This window comes from Belonocnema kinseyi, chromosome 1 (genome assembly GCF_010883055.1).
Source record: "Belonocnema kinseyi isolate 2016_QV_RU_SX_M_011 chromosome 1, B_treatae_v1, whole genome shotgun sequence".
Classification (NCBI taxonomy): domain Eukaryota; kingdom Metazoa; phylum Arthropoda; class Insecta; order Hymenoptera; family Cynipidae; genus Belonocnema; species Belonocnema kinseyi.
Window position 1 is genome coordinate 182688337 of NC_046657.1, and position 12234 is coordinate 182700570.

Below are 12234 nucleotides of genomic sequence, written 5' to 3' on the forward strand. Positions count from 1 at the left end.
AAGAATGAATTTAAAAAAAAACTTGGAATGGGTATATAGAACACTGATAGGACTTTATTTATTCCAAACTGTCCCCCTTGGCTTCAATTTCATTTTATTTTACACATATACAACTTATTATCCGCAGAAACAGGTTATGAAACACATAACCTGAAATTATAGTTAATCCGAATTCTACTTTATTGATCTTCAACATTATAATAATACATTTTATTAGGATTCAAACATTTCTACGCCTCAAAATGACAGGAAATTTTTATTCTTACATTTTACATTTGAAAATCCTTCACATTTGCCGTCTTACTTATCCAAGATGGAGAAATTAAGCGAGGGGCCCTGATTGGTTCGGTTTTTTTTTACTTGTGCGTGGCTAGACCATGTATTTATTAGATCATGGCCGTACCGGCATGAAGAGACTTTCGAGTTTTCGAGTTGCGAGACTTTAGTTTTTATTAGAGTTTATGTGGATGGCCGTTTGCTATGTTTTGCTCGTAAACAGCCAATATATCACGAGAAGAAGATACTTGAGTATTGAGTGTAGTTTGAATTCGAGTTGAGTTTAAATGGTGTAAATTGAAAAACAGTTTGAAACATGGCGGACGAAAATGAGGATCAGTGGCTATACGGTGATTCTGTCGATGGTAAAGAATCTACGGAACCGATTCCGGATTCTATTCTTGAAGGAAATGAAACATCCTTTGATCCCCACGAGGAATCATCTATTCTTGATAACGAGGGAAACTTGGAAAACGGGAACCTAATGGTAAGAATAGAAGTTAACCTCTTTCAGTAACTTTATGCAAATAAGTTTATCTCGTTTATAAAATTATTTGTAGATTGCCATGTGAAACGTGCCTTGTGTTCGGTTTTATTCGTTTTACTTTGTGAGATTTTTGGGTTATTTTTACAGTATTTTTAATCGCTTAAACATGAACATTTTCACTTATGAGTGGGGGGTAAAACTAGGACTCATGCTGAATCTATCCGCACTGTACTATGTTCCGGAATCAACCGCAAAAGGATATTTTTTGTTCAAAGTACAAAAGAGAACAGATGTTATAGAATTCCACAAATTTAAATGCGTTTTTCTCGAAAATCGGCTTTTGTAAGTTGCCCCGGCGACTCGATTTTCAGCTTTAATTTTGGCTTTGAAATATCGGGTATAGAATAAGATATATCGGGCTCACACTACTGTGCTTCACATCATGCATGTACACTATCGGTGTACAGTGACAGAATATGTAGTTACAGAATTTAGAAATATCAGATGTTTTAGATTTTAAATTTAAAAAATTAGATTTTTTGCTGAGGGGTTGGTTTTAACGGTAAAAGTCGGAGCCTAAAAGTCGATGTTTGTATTTTTGAAGATCCCAATTGAGGGGTGGATCATCACTCTGTTTTTTCGTGTACCAGGAATATATTCCCTAAAGAATCTTAGGAAATATAGAGAATATGAAGAATATGAAAAAATATTTCGGAATATAATTAAATTATGTATATAAAGCTATATATATATTAAACTTAAAATTAATTATCACACGACACAAATTATTTTTATAAGAAAATCGTTCAGAAAAGTCCTTCATCAGCAGTAACAGAACTGTTTAGTACTCGAGGACGAACAATATTACGTACGTAGTGCGATATGTTATAATATCTAGGCAAAAACGTAAAATGAGGCTGAAGTGATGTACTATTTTCAGCTTAAAATAAATACTACGAGCATAGGTAACCTACGCGTTTTCTTTCTTAAGGTCCTTTGACAGGTTCTGAACATTTGGAATATTGCAATTCCTACGATGCGTTTCCACCCATATAACCAAAAGCTCAAACTCTTCCAATTACAAATTATTTTGTATCCTTGGATGAAAAAATACACCAGCCATCATCGTATACGGGTCCTTCTCTCGTTATTGACTCGGTCAGTGCTCGGTTCTATGTCATCTTGATTGAAGAGTTCAAATAATTTTTTCTTCATAATAACTGGATCCTGAAAACTTTCCAAGATTTTTACATATATACTATCTAGTAAAATATCATAATCTTGAAAGTTTTAAATCCTATAGCACCACTAGATGCTATGCATAGATCTTCGCATACACCTTGCCACTCAATTTCCGTTATATTAATATTCCTTTTCGTTCACATCAGGCTCAGATATAAAAGATTCGAGAGAGAATATAGGTTCAGGAATCTCTGAAAATCTCATTCCGACACTTTTTTTCGACGCAAGGTTTTGTCCATGTATGAGAAAATTGTATCTGCTCATTTCTATATAAGTAGCAGTACCAGTGCTTCCAGCAATATGATCATTCTAAAGATTTCCGATATTTTCTTGATACATCTTTTCCATTGATCTGAAATTTATTTTATCCGTACCATTTAAGTATGTTTCACAGAGATTATGTTGATCTTTGCTGATAGTCATTATTAGGTCTCTGATATGCACAGGTGAAACTAGGGAATTACCTAAAGGTAATGACGTAGCCTTAAATTATAGTGCAAGGAAATGTTGTGTAGGTCATTTTTTAAAATTTTATTGCCTTCAATATTTAAGAAAGAACTGGATTGCATTGCGGAACATCGTATCTTTTTATACTAAAACTGATCAATACGATTTTTTTAAAACAAAATTACATATTTTTAAACAAGCAAAATTTGAAAAATATTGCAGGTAGTAGGTACTTATTGTGACACTTCAGTTGTCCTAAGCTCTAATTATTTATTTAATAAAAGTGCTCTGTAATATTTGCAGTACTGCAATAGATATGGATTCTTTGTAGTTGAAACTGTTGTTAATTTCATAATTGGTTGACGGTAGAAGTTAAACATTATTAAATAAAATCCTAAATATATTTTTCCTTGTATTGTAACGTTGCTTTTTTCATTAAATTTGGAGGCCTCTTAGCCGCGCGCAACCTGCCCCTTTACTAATATAACTACTGCAACTATTATGACAACAATTATTATCAATACATCACTTTCAATTCGGCGCCAGTCCTTGAATGGGACAGCTATAAAAGAATTTTCGGGTTTTCAAAATAAGCTTCAGATATCAAGATAACTTGAACGTATAATGAACAATAAAATAACTTTAAACATTATCATTCACAGGTCAGGAATATGGAATTCTCAGTTTCAAACCCCAAAATTCCCAAATAAGTCACATGAACGAAAATCGACAGTGAGGGCGAAGATAAACGCGAATAAAAAAATTAGAATAGAATTAAATTAAAAAGAACAAATCAGGGCAGCAACTGGAACTTAAAGTGAATGGTTAGCTCAGCCCGTATATGAGAAAAGGTACTGGTAGAGGGATTGGGTTGCATTTAATTGGAAAAACTCGATTTTTTTAGGTTAGATCCAAGTTGATTTATTGGTATATTCAAAATACTTTGTTATACAATTATTTAGAAAAATGAGAGCCCTGATTCCAATTAGGAGTTTGTAACGAAATTTTACCAAATTTAAATTTCAATACTTCTTTCATTACTCAGTCATAAATACAAGAAATTAGGGAAAGGATAAAAAATAACACCATTGCAAAGGGTGAAACTTACTTTACAGAATATGTTCTTAGGAAGGGGAATGATCTTTAATCATACAACTTTAGGTGAACTTCTTAAAATCTAAAATTGGTAACATTTCAAGGTAAAACTATATATGAATGGGGCTCAATTATCTGAAGGAGAGGGGGAAGTGATCTCAACAAAATTATTCAGGAGATACTACATAATTTCACATAAATTTGGGTTAAATAAAGGGTTTATGGAACATGATTCTAAACTTCGGTAAAAAGGAGTGCCAATCAGGAGTGCCGAATTTACTCTTCATGCACACCAAGCGTATTTTTCTTAAATTTATCATTGTAGTAGCTAACGAATAGCTCTAAAGTTTCAATACTCACTTGTTTTAACATCAATTATTTAAACAAAGCTTGTTTAGAAAACTTTTACACAAATTTCTGCTGCATATTTTGAGTCTCAAACGAGCCTGAATTTATTTTTGAGAACGTAAGTGGTCTTCTTTCTGATTCCACTAATTGTGTAAACAAAGATTAAATAAAGCGTTATGCTTATTTTGAGAACCCTAAATGAGCCCTAAGTTATAGTGCAAATAAATATTGAATCATTCAGAATTTTTTTGTGTGGTTGTGCTAGGTTAACGTTAAGATACCTATTTTTGTTTTGTTTTTTAATGCGTTGTATTGAATTTGGCAATAGGGCATTAAATTAGCCCTAAATTCCCTATAGGTTCTTAGTCCATTTTTGCAATGTAGCCCTGCCAGCTTAACGGACCTGTGTGGTACCCCCACTTTTACCGGCAGGTGAATATAACCCGCCTGTCTTACTTGGATTGAATGATAATCCGGGCTTCTTGCATCAGGAATCCCCTGTCCCCAGTGCTAGCTGCTTTACCCCGAAGAGCGCATCCGGATTTTGGCCGCGCACAATGACCAGTAAGGCGTCTCCGTAACCTATCGCCCTTAGTCGTTGTTAGGTTCCTGTTGCACAATGTGTGGCAGGTCCACTCCACGACTGCATTTGGCACACCGTATGCAATCACGACCGCCCTGATCACCTTTCTAGAGGTGTAGTTGAAGGCCTTCGATTATTAGGTTTACTGCTCCGCTTATGGCCGTTTCGGCCAAGTGACTAGCCCTTTAGGCCTGTTGTTCCTTGTGAAGTGCCCTACTTAATAAGACCTTGTCGCGAATATATAGTATTTATCCACAAGTCTTTGCAGTATTCCGCCAGTATGGATATCACCATCAGATCCCTCTAACGTATTTCTAGCAGCAGGATAACCTTTAACTCCAAAATTTAAGAAATTTAAATTAGATTAAAATCCAAATCAAAAATACTATTTAACATCCAATAATCAAATTGATGCAAACTCCCGTTAAAAACAAGAATCCAACGACCAAATTTGGACCACAACGATACAAAAGAAAGCTCCTATTGCAAACTGAAAAACTAACAATTTTCGAACAAAAATAAAAAGGAGGAAAGAAAAATGCGAAGGCAACCAACCACGTCCCCTTCCTTCTTTCGTCTTTTTTATTTTTATTGCAGCAAATTACAGTAAAAAAACATTGAAAATAAAATTTCATTACCAACGTTTCGGTACTGATCAGTACCCTTATCAGTGCAAGAAAAATGTAAATAGGTAGAAATTGACAGCACCGAAGAACTGATGCTCTCTCTCTCTTTGATACCTGAGAATCGAATGACCGTTAAATGTAATTAATCATATTAGCATAACTTTTGTTTAACTTATCCAAATCGGGTTTTAAATTTATAGATAATTTTTTTTATTTTTTTAATATAAAGCATTTCCATGAATTCTTTCTTTCTCATTACTTTCACTGTGCAAAATTTTAACATTATCCGAGAAAAACTCATGGTCAACGTCAACAAATCCCTTTGTATATGTCTGGCAAGAACACTCTTATAACAGCGTCCTAAACGAACATCACTTTTGTGTTGCTCTATCCTAGTATTAAAAAGTCTGCTAGTCTGTCTCACATAATTCATCTCACAGATCCTGCAAGCGATCTTGTAGACAATACCACCTTTTTTTAAATTATATAAAGGATCTTTGCAAAAATGTATCACTGAATCCATTTTAAATGGTATACGGAAAATAGTATGAATTTTAAACTTTTTCAATGTAAGTTCAATAGTTTTAGAAATTTGACCAGAAATAGAAAAACAAAAGTATTACATATATTCCTTTAACTCTTTATGATTATCTGCAGTCAAAATATTACTCTGTTTTTAATTTGTTGAACTCTAATTGCAATATGTTTTTCAATTAACTTTTGTGGGTAATGATTCAGAAAAAGGATATTCCTAACAATATTCAAATTTCTTGTGTGAAATAAAAAATAGGACAAACTTAGAGCTCTGTCGCCTAAGTTTTTCATTACTGCAATTTTGTTTTGAAAAGGGTGAGCAGAAAAGAGATTTAAAATTCTACCTGAATATGTACTTTTTATATACCAATTGATAATTAACCTTCCCAGTGGTAAATAAACCATCCCAACCTCTAATTACTTCTATGTCCAAAAACCTGATTCTATTATCCTGTTCTGTTTCATGAGTAAATTGAAGTTTGGATGAAAACTGTTAGAAATATCAATGACCATCTGCAAATTTGCTAGAGGAATACATAATAAGGTATCGTCGACGAACCGAAAATAAAAAGGCAAAAAAATGTAATTTCCTTCTCATTTTTCTTTCTGCTTTTTTATTTTTGTCCGAAAATTTATCGGCCATATAGGTATTTGAGTGTCACTTGCTCTTAAAGTTTAAAAATATTAAAAATTGAAGAAATTTTTTTTTATCCTCAACTGAATCATCGATTCCAACTGCATAAAGCACATTTCCTGCATCAAAATTTACAGTAAAATTTTGTACAATATTATTATTGAATCACTGCGTGGCAACTGCTCGACCTAACGAATAAGGCGCTTTTGTGCACTTCTTCTGGCGGCGAACGGGCGGAGACTTAAAGGTCAATAGCTTAGAGAGCTTTGCTCCAAATGATTTAAAATTTGGAGAAAATTTTTGTAATGTTGTACTATAAAAAAATGCAAAGAAAAAAAAATCGATTTTTGAAAGTCACAAGCCCCCCCCCCCCCCCCCCCCCCCCCCTCTACTGAAAATTAATAAATTTTTTCAAATTTTGTTCGTAATCGTAGGTGCAGTATTACTGAAGATAATTTTTTTCTTGTAAACTGCTTTATGCTCATGTTTACGAAAATATTTTATTCTTTGAAAAACATGTAAGTTCTTAAGTATTTATTGAATAAATTTTCAAAACATTGACATTTTTTTGGCAAATTTGATAATACAGGAGCTTCGCAAAGTTTACATCTAATCGACGCAGAAATAAAGACAAATTTACGTGCAGTTTACGGTTTTTTGTACAATTTTTTATCTTGAGATATGCATGCCCAAAGTGACCGGACTACATGAAAAAAATCAGAGAGTAGTTGTTTAAGACCTCTCGTTGTGTTCTTTCCTTAAGGCTGATCGTGCTTGACGATTCGCCTGCGTGATGTCTTTAGCGAGGGGTTGAATCCTTTCATTATTACTTTCAAATCACTGATTGCAAAATTAAGAATTTTTTAATTTCATTTTTTTTTCATTTTCCAACAAAGGACCCATGAAAAAAGGTATGGTCTGCCCAAGCTCGCAGGTACCTGGCCAGAAAGTAGGTCGTTGGTTAGCCCGGTCAGGGTAGCCTGACTTGGTCAGGAGCATGCCGACCACTGTTCTAGCCTGCTGTGCTTGCCTCTTCAGTTTCCTTCTCAGAAAATCGTTTTATGTTTTTCTTTTTTTTGGTCCCTTCTCCACTCCCCCCCCCTCCTCCTTCCTTCAATATTTTGTTTTTTAGCATGTTTATTTTCATCCAAAGAGCAGGTAAGGAAATAAAAGGCCCACCCCTACAGAGGCCTGCGTGCAAGAGTAAGACTAATTACTCTGGGAGGTCGTCAGGTGTTCCCGCTAGGCCGTTGGGACACCCTCATACCCCTTGGTGCTAAAGTGCCAGAGACATGGTCTCTCTACAACCATGGCTTAGGGGGATGGCAAAATTAAGTGAGACACTCAATGAGTATCCAGTCGTAGGCCACCGCATCAATGGAGGAATGTTTCGTAGACGCCATGCAGATCGTAGGCTATTCCCGTCCCGATTTTAAACATGGATGTCCAGGTGGGACCTCGACGAAGGGATCCATGAAGCCGTTGTTAGCTAGGCTTTTTCATCCCTCTACCATACTACAATCATAGATGCCAGGAGAGCCGATTTATAGTTATCCTTTCATACATATCCATACACATTCAGGCCGAAGTATGTACAAGGTATTAGAGCTTCTAGGGGAGAAAAATATTCATTGTACAACTACTAGAAAATTGTTCTAATCTTTCCTTTGCAATTATCTGTATTGAAAATGAATGTAGGCATACTGAAATAAAATGGTTAAAATTCTAATTGCTAATAACATTTTAAATTGAAAAGTTAGTCAACTCAAAGCACTACTACAGGTATTTTGTATCTACGGGGCTAGACGACAGGATTAGATGAGGGATAAAATCACGACTCTACCACTACTCCACCTCGTTAGGAGAAGTGGAGGTGGAAGCGCACCGTTTAGATGCAGCGTGTCGATCAGAAATTTCTCCTAGCTGGGCATGTCTGGTATAGAGATAACGCTTTTTCAGCAAAGCGAGGAATGAAATGTAGGAAGAATCCGGTCATACCAAGAAAATTGTCTACATCTTGCGTGTTTTAGGTGTAGGAAAGTTCAAAATCACACGTAGTTTAGACTCCTAGTTAGATACCTTCACCAGAGATTTCTTAGCCAAGATAAATAACCTTCTTCATCAAAAATGCGCATTTCAAGAGATTTATCGCAAGCCTTGCTTCGCGCATCCAAGTGAAATTGACTGTCTCACCCGGTGTAATAATCCCCATTTTGCTCGACTTTCCGTATCTAATGGAACATGTTGATATCCGTTAGCAATGTCTAAAGTGATGAACAGCCTGATATTACCCAATAAATTTAATTGATTGGCTAAGTTAGGTAGCGGAAAATAGAAATTTCCAGGGCAGAAGTAGAACCAGCTATCAATATCGCCATTCAAATTTATCAACAAGGCAAGGACCTTCAAGGGAAAAATCGTCATCACGTACTCTTGACCAAGTAATATGTATTTGTTGTGATATGCCAAATCATGTAAAACCTGATTGTAGATTCAAAAATAATTCTTGTTTAGCCTGTGGCCTGAAAGGTCATTTAATAGCAGTGTGTAGAAATAAGAAACAAAGTAATCAGAAATTTATAAATTCCAAAAAATCTGATAAGAACACTCACATGAAATATCTACAAGAAAATAGCGATACAAGTGATAGCGAAACTAATAGTATAACCGCTGATTTAAAAAATGGTAAGTCTAATGATGGCGAAGATTTTTTTTCAATTAGACCAAGTTACATATCCGGAAGAATTAAAGTAAAACCGCAATCCATATATGTTTCTATTGCAAAAATGAAAATAAAAATGGAAGTTGATACGGGTGCTGCAATATCAGTAATTTCAGAAACCGATAAAAACAAATTTTTCTTAACGTAAAAATGATAGAAACGGATATTCAATTTAAAAACTATGACGAATCGATCACTCGACACTTGGGAATGTTGGAAAAAATTAAAATTTGTGCCAATAATAAATGTGTATTATCGGATTTATAAATCGTTAAACTAAAGGTACACCCATTATTGGTAGATCTTGGTTGAAAGCAATTGGACTTTGGCCTTTAGTTAAGGCCATGTGACGAATGGGTCACGTGACCAGATTCCTACCTCACCCTCACTCTTTTATTTCCCAACTTATTTTCACACGAAGTGCCACATCGAGTTGAAAACTTGGGATAATAAATAAGAAGCTCTAAGAAAGGTGGGCCTGGTCCTAAATTTTCATAATTATGAAAAAAAAACTGTACAACAAAAAACTTTTTTCATAATTATACATATTAAGGACGAGACCCACCATTCTTAGTGCTTCTTGTTTAATATCCCAATTTTTCAAATCGATGTGGCGTTTCGTGTAATAATAAGTTGGGAAATAAAAAAAGTGGCAGTAAGGTAGGAATCTGGTCACAATATCTAACGATTAGTACGCATACAGGCTTATTTAAATATAAAAAAATGCCTTACGGTATTGCATCGGCACTAGGCTATTTTCAGCGATTAATATATGCCTTATTTAAAAATATACCGAATGTGTTGCTTTCTTGGATGATATCATTATTGTAAGTGATACAGTATCTGAACATGTCGAAACCTTAAGAAGAGTTTTAACGCAATTATCAGAATGTGGATTAAAAATACAAAAGAATAAGTGTGAATTTTTTAAAAATGAGATAAAATATTTAGGTCATGAAATATCAAAAAAGGAATTCATACTTCTCCTGAAAAAGTTAATGCTATTCTTGAAATGAGAGAACCGGAAAATACCAAGGAACTGGCAACCTTCATTGGAAAAATCACGTTCTATTGTAGGTACATAACAAATGTCGTGGAGAAATTTATACCTCTATAAGATTGCGTTAAGAACAGCGAATTTATTTGGACTGAAGAATGAAAAAATGCGTTTAAATTAGCAAAAAAAGAACTTGCTTCTAGTGATGTATTAATTAAATATAATCCAAAATTACCACTAATTTTAGCTTGTGATGTCTCACCAAATGGTCTCGGTGCTGTATTAAGCCATAAAATACAAATTGGACATAAGATAGCCATAGAGCCATAAAATACAAAATCCAAATCTTTAACGCCAGCTCAGAAAAATTACGCACATATTGATCGCGAAACAGCGGCTATTATTTTCGGTGTCACAAAATTTTATGATTATTTATATGCAAGAAAGTTTGCACTCTGAACAGACAATAAACCATTATCTAGAATTTTTGGTCCAAAAAAAAGGAATTCCTATAATTGCAGCCAGTAGATTACAAAGATGGGCTTTTTATCTCACAGCTTTTGATTATGACATTGAATGGGTCCGTTCGGAACAAAACACTAATGTTGATGCTCTTTCTAGATTGCCCTTGCCTTTAACAAAAGAAGAAAAATAAATTTCTAAAAAAATAAAGAATATACGCATTTACATTATATTATTGAAAGCAATTTTTCCTGTTTAGATTAGAAAGTCGTAGCAAGAAAATCAACTAAAGACAGAATCTTATCAAAAGTTAAACGTTTTATTGAAGATGGTTGACCAGAACATAAAAAAGAGTTTGATGATGAATTCTAACATTATGTGTTTAGAAAAGATGAATTGTCCTTAGAACACGGTTGCATCATGTGGGGCCGTAGAGTAAATATACCGTCTAAATTAAAAAACGATATATTAAGAGAACTTCATGCAAGTCATTTTGGTATAGTAAAAATGAAAAGTGTAGCGAGATCATTTGTGTGGTGGCCCAGGATCGATGCGGACGTAGAAAATCAAGCGGATTCATGTCAAACCTATTGTGAGAATCAAGACAATCCTAAAAAAACTACACTAATTCCATGGAAATGACCTGAAAGCCCATGGCATAGAATTCACACTGATTTTGCGGGTCCATTTTTGAATAACATGTTTTTATTAGTAATTGATGCACATTCAAAATAGCCAGAAATATTCATTACGAATAAAATCACAGCAGAGGCAACAACTAAAGTTTTTCAAGGACTGTTTATTATTCACGGATTACCTTAGCACACAATAGCACACAATACGAGGTGTGTTCAAAAAATAAGGTGACTTTATGGTTTTCTCAAAAAATATTAATTTATTCCTCAATATTTATGTTGTTCCCTGCAAAGTAATCCCCCTCAGATATAATACACTTGTGCCAACGATTTTCCAATCATTGAAGCACTTCTGATCATAATTTTGTGGTATAGCCTTGAGTTCTTTCAGCGATGCAGTTTTTATCTCCTCAATCGTAGAAAATGGATGTCCTTTCATGGGTATCTTCAGTTTTGGGAAAAGAAAAAAGTCACTGGGGGCCAAATCTGGTGAATATGGAGACCGAGGCATGACTGTGGTGCTGTTTTGGTCAGAAAATCTATCACAAGCAACGATGAATGAGCATGTGCATTATCGTGATGCAAAAGCCACTAATTGTTTTTCCAAAGTTCCGGACGTTTTTTTTTTGCGTATCGCCTCTCGCAAACGGCGCATAACTTGAAGGTAATATTCCTTATTGACCGTACGACCTTGTGGTAAGAATTCCTGATGCACTACGCCACGGTAATCAAAGACAGTGAACAAAACCTTCACATTTGACCGAACTTAACGTGCTTTTTTCGGTCTTGGAGACTCAGGATGCTTCCACTGAGACGATTGGACTTTAGTTTCGACGTCATAACCATATACCCACGATTCATCCCCAGTTATAACCCTTTTGAGAAAATCAGGATCATTATTGACTTCATTCAACATCTCCTGAGCGATGGTCATGCGATGGATCTTTTGATCAAAATTAAGCAGTTTTGGAAAAAATTTCGCTGACACACGTCTCATGCCCAAAACGTCCGAAAAGATAGCATGGCATGAGGCAACCGATATGTCAACATCTTCAGCAACTTCTCTGATCGTAATTCGGCGATTTTTCAACACCATTTCTTCCACTGCTTGAACGTTTTCATCTGTTGTTGACGTGCTGGGACGTC

At 34.9% G+C, this 12234-nt stretch overlaps 1 protein-coding gene across 1 annotated transcript in view; it reads left to right on the forward strand.

The window, feature by feature from the left end:
- Nucleotides 1-392: 392 nt before the first annotated feature.
- LOC117169926 (pre-mRNA 3'-end-processing factor FIP1) overlaps nt 393-12234 on the forward strand; it is a 46989-nt gene continuing 35147 nt past the window's right edge. The window contains exon 1 of the mRNA XM_033356439.1: nt 393-763. Coding sequence (XP_033212330.1) covers nt 593-763 — 171 coding nt within the window. The 5' untranslated portion in view covers nt 393-592. The remainder of the gene's footprint in view (nt 764-12234) is intronic.